This window comes from Odontesthes bonariensis, chromosome 7 (genome assembly GCF_027942865.1).
Source record: "Odontesthes bonariensis isolate fOdoBon6 chromosome 7, fOdoBon6.hap1, whole genome shotgun sequence".
NCBI lineage: Eukaryota > Metazoa > Chordata > Actinopteri > Atheriniformes > Atherinopsidae > Odontesthes > Odontesthes bonariensis.
In genome coordinates this window covers 5,128,467-5,141,434 of record NC_134512.1, presented here as the reverse complement: position 1 = coordinate 5,141,434, position 12,968 = coordinate 5,128,467, and the positions used below count along the sequence as shown (strand labels likewise).

The 12,968-nt window shown below is 40.0% G+C and overlaps 1 protein-coding gene across 2 annotated transcripts in view; it reads left to right on the top strand.

The window, feature by feature from the left end:
• ptprz1a (protein tyrosine phosphatase receptor type Z1a) overlaps window positions 1-12,968 on the top strand; it is a 144,390-nt gene that overhangs the window by 112,464 nt on the left and 18,958 nt on the right. For both annotated transcript variants that reach the window (XM_075469295.1, XM_075469293.1), the window contains 6 exons: window positions 122-256; window positions 700-849; window positions 11,483-11,646; window positions 11,729-11,864; window positions 12,012-12,158; window positions 12,863-12,956. In XM_075469295.1, coding sequence (XP_075325410.1) covers window positions 122-256; window positions 700-849; window positions 11,483-11,646; window positions 11,729-11,864; window positions 12,012-12,158; window positions 12,863-12,956 — 826 coding nt within the window. The remainder of the gene's footprint in view (window positions 1-121; window positions 257-699; window positions 850-11,482; window positions 11,647-11,728; window positions 11,865-12,011; window positions 12,159-12,862; window positions 12,957-12,968) is intronic.

The following is a 12,968-nucleotide window of genomic DNA, read 5'->3' as shown; positions in this document are numbered from 1 at the left end:
CAATTTGGTATTTTTTTTATGTTGAGTGTCACATATTTTACAACTCCGGAGTACACCTTAACAATAGTACAAAGCAACATACAAGTTTTCAAAGCTTATGCAGCTGCTCTGTGTTTTTCAGGGTTTTAAGAGGTCACAATCATATATCACTGCCCAGGGCCCTCTGAGGTCCAGCACAGAGGACTTCTGGAGGATGATCTGGGAGCAGAATGTTGGCATCATCGTCATGATTACCAATCTGAAGGAAAAAGGACAAGTGGGTAATCAGATTATCAGTTCAGTCACACTGTAAAATTGTATTTATGGTTGTACCATCAAATATACCAGAACATTTGTTGTATTTATTGTAACAAAGAGACTGAATCTAATCTGAGACACTGGAGAAAACACTGCACATGCTGAACTGTTTGCATGAGTATTCTGATTATGTCGATTAAAAATAAAGTATTTCTGTATATATTTTTTCTCATCTTTGAACTTTTATATGAAAAAAATGAACTCAAAATGTTTTAGAGAATATAACTGAAATTAATTGATTTCACACTTTATTTGAATTGATTTGATATACTTCATGCAAAATGTTGCCACTTATTTTGATTCATATCAGATTTACAACAGATACAAATCAGATTTTTCCTAATTATTCTATTGAAATTGTCATTCCACAAATAATACCTTTGATTTGTGTTTGTTCCTCAGAGGTTGTGTGATCACTACTGGCCAGTGGAGGTCCAGGAGGATGTCCAGGTCCAGGAGTATGACAGCTTCCTGGTGACAGTGAAGAAATGCAAAGTCCATGCCTTCTACACTCAGAGGACCTTCACTATTAGGAACACCCACACAAAAAAGGTTAGCCACAAAAAAAAATTACAAAGTATGTGGTTAGTCATACCAAGACCGGACTTTTAAAATATATGTAAATACATTAACATTAACTGACATAAATCATGTCAAATTAAAGCTCTGAAAGCTGGACTAACACACCCAAATAGGATGTTTAATTACTCCTACATGTTTAAGCTCAAATGGGCCTTGGCATTCAGCACATACATAAAACTTCCACCTTTTTGCATCTACTTGAATTATGATTATTATTAATTAATTGAATTCCAATTGGCTTGAATTGGACTTACTATCTAAGTGCCTTGAGATGACATTTGTTGTATTTGGCGCTATATAAATAAAAATGAATTGAATTGAATTGAATTGAAAACTTGTAAAAAATAATAAACTGTAAGAGTAGTATATTGATAGAGCGAAATTCCCAATAATGCTTCACTCATTCACATATTCTTATGTTTCTTTTGTCAGACAGCACAGAAAAGCATCAGAAACTGTGACTGAAAAGCAGTCAATGAAAACTTCGGATCAATTTGTGCTCTCCTAAAGCAGTATTAAAACATATCTTAAAGTATTTCCAGAAAGTCCTACTTTTATAACCAGAGCTTGATTTGACAAATATCGCTATTCACGTAACTTAGTGATTTCAACTATATTTACTTGCACTGATCTCCAATAGATAAAGTTAACAGCCGCCTTACCATTTTCTCACACAGTCCATGACATCACAACGTTTGACATACTTGAGTCTATAGCTGTTTTCACACTGAGATCCGCTACCATCGCGGGTCCAAATTGCCACTTCATCCCGCATCGAGCAATGTGCAAGCTTGGCGTATTGGGTGATCCATGCCGCCTGAAGCCGAGTTTCGGGGGGCGTTGCCTAGTGGCAGAGCGTCACACGAAACACATAAAATGCTGGGCGTGTACAATGACGTAGGCACCTTCCAGCAGAGGTCCATCTTTCACCGTCCCCGACATGTGGCGGTAAATAACTTCCTCTACTCAGAGGCTGAGGAGCTCGCGGACCTCCTTGTCTCCCCAGTTGGCTATCTTGAAAAATGTCTCGAACTTGCAGAGTAAAACTTGAAGTGAAACTTGTCCTCACCTGTCGCTGTCTATCCTGTCTTTTAAACTCCTCACGTCACGCCACGCCCACGTCCATCCCGCGTCAATTGCTTTCACATCAAATTCGGCTCGGCAAAAAGACTAGGGTCCGACGCTTGTCTAATGGCGAATCGAGTTAACACCCCAGCCCGGATCGTCAGTGTGAAAGGAACAGCGGACACACTAAATTCGCGAATTAAATGCGGGTTCTTCCTCAGTGTGAAAGGGGCTAATAACTCCATTCCCCTTCTATACATGTGTACTGGGTCAAGGGGTCAGGGCTCAGGGGTTCAAACAAATGGCCAAGCAACGTCAAACTGTGCTGATTGACAGCAGCAATTGGGTCAGAAATAACTACCTAGGTTCTGCCACTTATGGCGTGTTTCCACTATGCAGGTCGGAACGGTTCACTTATTTCAGTGTTTCCATGAAAGTGTACCGTACCGTTACAATTTTTGTTACCCTTAGATAGATAGATAGATATATTTTTATTCAGTCACACAATAATAACAATACAATCATAATAACCTCAAACATCATAAAGTGACTGAAAAGGCACAGGCTGAAGCATAATGCTTATATTAAAGCCTGTCCTATTTAACAAATTAATAGATTAATCTGCCCTTCAACGTACAGTATATATACATACATACATACATACACACATACACACACATACACATATATGTATACAAACACATGTACATAGATATACATATACACATAATAATAACGATAACGATATCAAAGTAGAAAAATTATAAAACAAAATACAACAAAATCATAAATAAGTACAACATCCTTCACAAATTATAAACACTTGTAGCCCTCAAAAATCGCCTTACAAACCATTTTTTTGAAAACCAAAAAAGGACAACAATTTCTTACTTTTATATTGGCATCGTTCCACAATGCAACCCCAACAACAGATATACATCTCCTTTTAATCTCTTTTTTGGCCATGGGCACGGCAAGTCTGCAGGTGTCTCTTAAATTATACCCTGTATCTTGAAGTGAGAAGAACCTTTGTATCCTGACTGGGAGTAATTTTGCATTAGCTTTATACATTATTTGCATTATTTTGTAATGTACCAGATCACTGAACTTCATAGCATGAGATTTTACAAACAGTGGGTGAGTATGTGCGTAATAATCGGCCTTATTAATTATCCGTATAGCTCGTTTTTGTAAGAGAACTACTGCGTTGATAGTTGTTTTATATGTCGAGCCCCAGACTTCCACACAATATGACAGGTAAGGAAGTATGAGTGAGCAGTAAATAATATGTAAGGCCTTATAGTTTAATATGTTTCTTGATTTATACAGTATTGCTATTGTCTTCGAAATCTTTCCTTGGATGTAATACACATGTGGTTTCCATGTTAATTTGTTGTCAATAACCACCCCTAAAAATTTTATCTCAGTCACTCTTTCAATTTCAGCATCACATATTTTTAATTTCATGTCCTTATCAATTTCTTTACGATTTCCAAAGACCATGAATTTAGTTTTTTTTATATTGAGTGACAATCTATTAGTGTCGAACCACATTTTGAGGATTTCTAGCTCTTTTTCAATAGAAGATAAAAGTTCCTGTAAATTATTGCCAGAACAGTACATGTTTGTATCATCTGCAAAAATAATGAAATTCAACAGATCTGTAACATTACAAATATCATTAATATAAAGCAAAAAAAGTTTCGGACCAATCACAGATCCCTGGGGTACTCCACAGGTGACCTTCCTGACTTGTGACACTGTGTTATTGATGTGTACACATTGCTTCCTATTTTCCAAATAGCTGCTAAGCCAAGAATATGCTACACCTCTGAATCCGTACTTCTCCATTTTTGTCATTAATATGCTGTGATCAATAGTATCAAACGCCTTCTGCAAGTCAATATAAATTCCAACAGAATATTCATCATTTTCAATTGCCTTTGTTATTTCTTCTACCATCTCCATAACTGCATAGGTAGTCGTTCTGTTTCCCCTAAACCCATACTGGTGCTCACTAAGCAGTTCATATTTGTCAATAAACAGATCCATTTGTTTAGCAAATAATTTTTCTAATATTTTTGAGAATTGAGGAAGTAGGGACACTGGTCTATAGTTTTCCATACAATGTTTGTCTCCATTTTTGAATATTGGTATTATCTTTGCTGTTTTCATATTATTTGGAAAAATACCTTTCTGAAAGGACAGATTGCAAATATAGGTCAAAGGTTTTACGATAAAATCTAAGACTTCTTTAATTATAACCATATCAATGGAATTTATATCAGTTGATGTTTTGTTTTTTAGTTTTTTGACAATTTCAGTTACATCACTTTCATCAATCCCTCAAAGGAAGATAGAATTTTTATTATCCTTAATGAGGTTATCAAACATATTAGATTTATTGTCACAAATTGGAATTTTTTTGGCCAAATTACTGCCAACACCCACAAAATAATCATTGAACTCTTCAACAATACTTTGTGGACTGTCCACTGTATCACCTGAGCTATTTAGGAAATGACTCGGGAATTCTGATTCTTTATGTTTGTTTCGAATAATATGATTAATAACTTTCCAAGTCTTTTGAATGTTATTTTTACTATCCTCTAATAATTTATTATAGTACTCCTTCTTCTGCCTTCTCATAATAGAAGTCAATGTGTTCTTGTACTGTTTATACTTTTTTTCACTTTCGCTGGTTCTCATTAGTAAATGCTTCTTGTATAATACATTTTTCTTTTTACATGCCTTTTGCAGGCTCTTAGTCATCCATGGTTTTTCCTTATATTTTTCCTTCACCTGGCAGTTCCTAATAGGGCAATGTTTGTTATAGAGCTCTGTAAATGTAGACAAAAATACATCATAAGCCAGATTCAGATCCTCAACATACACTTCATCCCACGTACAGTCTGCAAGATCTACCTTTAAAGCCTCAATTCTTTCCGGAGTCCTTATTCTCACTAGTTTGTGAGTAGGCTGACTTATTTCAACTAGAGATTTTTCTTTTATACTGTGCAAGACTCCAAATATGGGAAGATGATCAGTAATATCACTTAAGAATAAACCACTTGTTGCTGGACCATACACGTTGGTAAAAATGTTATCAATAAGTGTGGCACTATCCTTGGTTATCCTAGAAGGCTTGTTTATGAGTGGCCTTAGTCCAAAGCTAAACATTGTATTGCAGAAATCATTTGTTGGTTTATGATCGTTACATTTCATCAAGTCGATATTAAAGTCTCCACAAACAAAATAATATTTGTCATCACATATATTTCTAAAAATGTTGGTTATTGTATTCAGAAATTGTTCCATGCAAGACCCAGGCGCTCTGTACATACAACTCAGGACTATACTCTTACATTTTTTTGTCTGAATTTCAATTGTTAAACTTTCCATGACTTCATCAACAACTGTGGTGCCAATAACCTTACATTGGAAGTCTTCCTGTATATACAATGCCACTCCACCACCCATTTTATCAATCCTGTTGACACTGTAAAAATCATATCCTTCCAACACAAAGTTGGCACCCTTTTCCTTTGTTATCCATGTTTCACTTATAGCTATTACTTGAAATTTATGTTTTAATGACTTTAAATAATCTTTGATTTCTTCAAAATTTGAGTATAGACTTCTGCTGTTAAAGTGAATGATAGAAAACCCTTCCAAATTAACATTAGTCAAATTCTCTGAATAATATTCAGAGTTGGCATGATAATCATCATAAAGATTTTCCTCAGGATCGATACTATATTCAAAACTAAATGGATTGGTCATTGGTATTTGTCCAGGTCGTTGATACTTTTAACCATTAGTACTTTGGCCTCTCCCTGTGCTCCGTTTAGTGTAATGAATATTTTGCAGTTTGCAGTCCAGGTATGCTGAATTTTTTTCTGTTTCTTCAGGTAGCGTGCTTGTTTGGCGATGTCTGCGTTACGTTTGGTCAGGTGTTCGTTGATGAATACGTTTGTCCCTTTTAGTTTCCTCCCCTGTTTCAACAGTGCAATCTTATGCTTTCTGTTTACAAACCTCATGATGACAGCTGGTTTGTCTTTGGCGTTTCTTCTGACCAGAGTGTGGCAAGCCTCGATGTTCCCACAGTCCAGCTCTATGCCTCTGGTCTGCAAGAAAGCGACCACCTGTTGTTCCGTTGAGCTGACATCCAGGTCCCCGGGTTCTTCCCTGTTGGTGGCGGCCACCGCACGAGCGTATGTCCGGGGTTTTATATCGAGCCCAGTGATGATGATGTCGTTCATCCTAGTGTATTGCTCCAGGTCGGCAACCCTGTTTTCAAGGAAGGTGATTTTTCTATCCTTCTCCTCATTCTGGATACGGAGGACTTTCACCTCCTCCACCAGCGTCAAAATACCTTTCTGCTGCAGCCTGACAGCGGAAACTTCTTCGGCTAGGAAGTCGAGCGACTTTTTAATGTCGTCGACCTCCGTTACCTTTTTCGGACCCATTATTGTCAGGTTGCGCTAGATATTTTTAGCGCTATCAAAGTTAGCTCAGCGGCTAGTTACTATAGTCGGCTACTAGCTTCGCTCCTCACAGAAAAATCTGTTGAAGGTCTGTCTGGCCAAGTGAAGCTGTGAGCATTATCTCTGTATCCTTCTGCTTGGGGTACCTAGCACACAGGACCGGTTCCAGGCTCTGATCTCCGTTGTTGGTGAGGAGGCTGTGCAGCGGGAGCTCGATGGCGCTGTGCCAAACCAAAAAGTTTTCCAGCTGATTGCCGCAAAAATGGCAGAGAGTGGTTTCAACCGGACCGCGAGCCAGTGTCGCATTAAGCTGAAGAAGCTTGGAGGTGGTTCCAAATTATGGATGTTATTTGTTATTTGCTGTTATTTGCTATTTACGCTTCAGCATGCACTCCGCCCACCCCTGAGGGTCCCCTTTTTACAGTGGGAAAGCAAGCTGACCCCAAAGTGACCTGACCCGTACCGTTCCGAACCGACCTGTACCGGACTGCATAGTGGGAACGAGGCTTTACTAACCACAGAAAGATTCCAGCTGAGCTCCATCCATCCATCTATCCATCTATACCTGCTTAATCTAATTCAGGGTTACAGGGGGGTTTAGGCCTATCCCAGCTGCCATTGGATGTGATGGGGTACATTCTGGAGAGGTTGCCAGTCAACACAGAAACAATCTATGAGGGGCTGTTAGGGGCATTATTCAGAATTAGTATGCATACACACCTGTGAAACCAAAATCTCTCACAAATTATACTGAAACCTTGCATAAATACAAGTGAAATACTTGTATTTGTTTCAGTATAATTTACTATCACATGCACAATTGCTCTCATACACACCACTGAAGCTCTGCTTCACACACTACTAAAACACTCATACACACGCCTGAAATACTTTCATACACATAACTAAAGCACTCTCTTACATACACCACTGAAATGATATATCAGTGCAATCCATCCAATTTTCATACTAACCTAATCCAAATCAGGGTTGCGGGGGCTGGAGCCTATCCCAGTTGCCATTGGGTGAAAGGCAGGCTACACCTTGGACGGGTTGCCAGTACATTGCAAGGCCAACCCAGAGACAAACAAGCTATTTTTTTTTTAATCTAATCTAATCTACTTCGAACACACTATTGTGAATAGTACTACTACTATGAATTACACTAGATAGAACATAAGGAAAAATAATTATTGCGACAACATTTTTTCATTGTATGAAAAATTCCTGCATGTATATGTTAATCTTGACTTAAATGCACAATGGGGCTTCACACATGCTTATTGTACAAACAGTAAGGCATGTGTCAAAAAGAGCTGCTATCATTCATATATTTTTCTGTTTCTTTTGTCAGAAAGTCAAAGACATTATAGAATGTGATTCATCAGCCCCTTAAAGCTTTGTGTCAACTCATAGTCTCTTAAAGCATCTCGAGACTGCCCCTTCTTATTTCATCACCCCAGAGTCAGCAGACAAAATCAACATTCATGTAACTTAAAAACGGCTGTGGCGTGAACTGTAAACGGTAATAATAGCACCTTGAACACAAGTTTGGTGCAGAGCAGCTACTGCTCTGCAAAAAAAGATGGAAGTCAGAGCTGTCTGAGTAATGTCACACATCAGTCTCATATCTGATGTGTTCTGATGTGTTATGTGTGAATGCGCCGCTGAGGGTGGCAGCACGTTGGAGTAGCTCTGTACCTCACATTGAGATTTTTTTCTTTTTTCTTTTTTCTAAATTTCATTCCTGTTTTTTCTTGGAAGAAATTGCATTTTTTGGACAACTGTTCCTTCCTGCCTTGGATGCTGTGCAGCTGGATTGATTTTTCCCAATACTTTTGTATATTTTGCTCTTTTGTTATGATGCATAACCATAGCAACAGGGTGGTTTACAACAGGAAGCAGCTGATTAACATGGGAAAAGCAGAAATAATTCAACAACTGAAGCCAGAAATCCCACTGGAATTGAAAAGGAGGCGTCGTGGATGCAGAGCAGGAGTAAAGAGGAGAGAAAGAAAGAATAAGTTCAAACCATCTCTGCCATCCATCATCATGGGCAATGTAAGATTGTTAGCTAACAAGTTGGATGAACTTCTAGCCTTGACAAGGACTCAGCAAGAATATAGGGAATGTAGCATAGTGTGTTTTACTGAGACATGGCTGCAGGATCATATCCCCGACTCCAGCGTCTCTCTGCCGGGCTTCCTGACTGTACGAGCAGATCGAGATTTTAAGAGTAGCAGGAAAAGGAAAGGGGGTGGATTGGCAGTGCTTGTCAACAACAGATGGTGTCACCCAGGACATGTTACTGTGAAGAGTCGTCTCTGCAGTCCTGACATATTGACCTATTAGCAGTAAGTTTTCGTCCATATTATTTGCCAAGAGAGTTTACCAGTGTTGTTTTGGTGGCTGTTTACATTCCACCCTCAGCTGTTGCCGACACTGCATGTGATGTCATCAGTTCCGTTGTTGCTCAGATACAGACACAACACCCCAATTCTTTTGTGGCAATATCTGGTGATTTTAATCATGCCTCACTCTCTGCTACACTGCCAACTTTTCAACAGTTTGTCAGCTGCTCTACCAGAGAAAACAAGACATTGGATTTGTTTTACACAAATGTCAAGGATTCATACATTTCCAAATCAAGACCTCCCCTGGGTAAATCAGATCACAACCTTGTTTTTCTCTGTTCAGCATATAAACCCCTTGTCCAGAGACTACCTGTCACAAAAATGACTGTTAGAAAGTGGTCACAGGAAGCTGAAGAAGCCTTTCAGGGTTGTTTTGATGCAACTGATTGGATTTCTCTTTGTAAGCCACATGGAGAGGACATTAATGCCATGACTGAGTGTGTGACTGACTATATAAACTTCTGTGTGGACAACACCATCCCCACTAGAACAGTGAGATGCTTCCCTAATAACAAACCCTGGATCACCAGTGAGCTAAAGGAACTATTGAACAAGAAAAAAAGAGCCTTTAGGGAGCGAGACAGGGAGTTACTGAGGAGTATACAGAAGCAGCTCAAAGTCAACATCAGAGAGAGCAAGGAGGTGTATATAAAGAAGCTTGAGAGTAAACTGCAGATGAACAATATCAGAGATGTGTGGTCAGGAATGAAGAAGATCACAGGCCTCAAGCAGAGGGAGGATCAGATGGATGGAAGTCTGGACAGAGCAAATGAGCTGAACACATTCTTCAACAGGTTCAGTTCAGGAACAAGCTCACCATCCTCCCCTCCTGTTCCCAGCCAAAGAGACATCCCACTCTCTTCTGACCCACAGCTTTCCTGTAACATCTCCACCTCCACCTCAGTCTTGGATTCTTCTGCTTCCACTAGTTTGTCTTCAACCAAATCAGGAGATGCTGCTGTCCCCTTTGCCTCCCCCTCCCACTTTTCTGTTTCTAGAAGTCAGGTGAAGAGGCAGTTGGAGAGACTGAACCGGATTAAGGCTGCAGGTCCAGATGGTGTCAGCCCCCGAGTCCGGAAGGCCTGTGCAGAGCAGCTCTGTGGGATTCTGCAACACCTTTTCAACCTTAGCTTGACCCAAGAGAAGGTACCACTGTTGTGGAAGACATCCTGTCTGGTTCCGGTACCAAAGAAAACTCACCCTTCAGTCATCAATGACTACAGACCTGTTGCCCTGACATCCCACATCATGAAGGTCCTGGAGAGACTCCTGTGACCCACCTGTGTAAGCAAACCAGCACATATCAGGACCCCCTGCAGTTTGCTTATCGCCATGGAGTTGGAGTTGAAGACACTATCATACACCTGCTTCAACAAACCCACTGTCATCTGGACAAAGCAGGCAGCGCTGTGAGGATCATGTTCTTTGATTTCCCCAGTGCATTTAACACAATTCAGCCTGATCTGCTTCGTCTGAAACTCCAGAAGACTCAGGTGGAGGCCTCAACAATCACCTGGATTAATGACTACCTGACAAACAGACCACAGTTTGTCAGACTGAAGAGTTGTGTGTCTAACCAGGTGATCAGCAGCACAGGAGCACCACAGGGGACTGTACTCTCACCATTCCTTTTCACTCTGTACACTTCAGACTTCCAGTACAAGTCAGACTCCTGTCATCTACAGAAATATTCAGATGACTCTGCAGTTGTCGGGTGTATCAGAGATGGACAAGAAGCTGAGTACAGAGAGCTGGTGGACCGCTTTGTGGCATGGTGTGCGAACAATCATCTCATCTTGAATGTTAACAAAACAAAGGAGATGATTGTAGATTTCAGGAGAAACAGGGTCAGATCAAACCCTGTTTCCATCATGGGAGAAGAAGTGGAGGTGGTTGAGGAATATAAATACCTTGGTGTTCATCTGGACAACAGACTGGACTGGAGACACAACAGTGAAGCCATCTACAAGAAAGAACAGAGCAGACTGTACTTCTTGAGGAAGCCAAGGTCCTTCAAGGTTTGCAGCAAGATGTTGCAGATCTTCTACAAGTCTGTTGTTGAGAGCGTCATTTCCTCTTGCGTCATCTGTTGGGGCAGCAGCATCAGAACCAGGGACCTAAAAAGACTCAACAACCAGATAAAGAAGGCTGGTTCTGTTCTGGGGACGACTGTGGAACCTCTGGAGACAATAATGCAAAGAAGGATTTTGCATAAAATCAAGAGAATTATGGACAACCCTGAACATCCTCTCCGTGAGACTGTTATCGGAAAACAGAGTCTCTTCAGTCAAAGGCTTCTTCAGTTTGGATGCAAAACAGACCGCTACAGGAAATCTTTCCTGCCCACAGCCATCAGCATCTATAATAACTCCTTGATTTAATTGAGTTACATCAACATTTAATTTCCCTCTGGGATAAATAAAGTATTTTTGAATTGAATTGAATTGAATATCTGCCTACATTACTGTTGCTTATGCTATCTTTTTTTCCAACAATAGCTATTAGCTAGGGTTAGAAAACATTAGCACAAATCCTTCTGTATCTGCATGCCTCGAGGTCATAACATATCCAATGGCAGTGAGACGCTGTTAATATTTTTCTATCAACGACTTCCTCCTTGATCTCATCCACTTGCAGGGCTTTGAGAAGGGAAGGGTCAATGAGCGGACAGTGATACAATATCATTACACTCAGTGGCCAGACATTGGCGTCCCAGAGTTTGCTCTGCCACTGCTCAGCTTAGTCTGCAAGTCATCCAGAGCCAAGAGAGACAACATTGGGCCCGTGGTGGTGCACTGCAGGTAAGATGAAGCCATGCTTTCATAGTCTTCCTCACCTTTGTAAATCTTGGAATCATCTTTTTCTTTATTTGCTTCTGTGCAGTGCTGGTGTTGGCCAGATGGGCACATACATTGTCCTTGACAGCATGCTGAAGCAGATAAAGGAAGAAGGCACAGTCGACATCAAAGGCTTCCTTAAACACATCCACGCACAGAGAAATTTTCTGGTTCAGACTGAGGTCTCTGTCCATCAATTTCAGTTGTCAACCCAATGAACATTTACATGTCAAGGGATGACTCATTTCTTAAAGATATTTATGTACACTTGAACAAGGACCACTGTCTTTGTCTAAACTCTGTCTAAACAATTTTTCCACTCAATGTAGGAACAGTATGTTTTTATCCACAATGCGTTGGTGGAAGCCATCTTGTTTGGAGAGACAGAGGTTGAGGAAGCTCACCTGCACAGGTATGTGGATGAGATGCTTACCACGGGGCCTACTGGGAGGACTCAACTGCACAAACAATTCGAGGTGAGCATCAATGGCTCATCAATGGCTCATTTATATAAAAGCCTCAGAGAAGACTGCATGGAAATCCACATTACATTTTACTGTGAATATGACGACTGGACGACTCTTAAAGACATTTTAAACTCTACTCTGAAATCTTTTGACTGACTGATTATTGAACACCTCACAGGATATGGTTCAAAACCCAAAATGTCCCAATTGCCAATTAATTCCTCACGTAAGGCAGGAAACACTGGACACTAGGTGCAGACAGTATTTTCACACTCAAGTAAAGAACATATATGCAAACCGGTAAAATAAATCAAATTTATTCAGTGTATCTTATGTGTTTTCATTGTATCTTAGTGATGCATAGACTAATAGAGTTACGCATTGCTGATTGTAGTTATTTTAGTCAGTCCCAGATTCAATTCAGTTTTATTCATCTAGCGCCAAATCACAACAAATGTCATCTCAAGTCACTTCAAAGATAAAGTCTAAATCAAGCCAATTAGACTCCATTCAATTGTAATTCAATCATAATCAAATCAAATCAAATCAATTAAATTTCAAATTGGTCCAATTCATACAGATCTAATTAAAAAAAAAAGTTGTGTAGCTAAGGATACCAATAGATTGCACCAAAACTAACAGAAACGGACTCAGGGAGGGCAGCCACCAGCTGGGAGTTGAAATGTTTGATGTTTGATTGATGTTTTCTATAGCTGGTGTGTCACTCTGGAGCGAAGCAGAATGACTTCTCTGCAGCTCTGGAGCACATCAACCGCAACAAGAACAGAAACTGCGCTCTGATACCTCGTAAGTCTGACA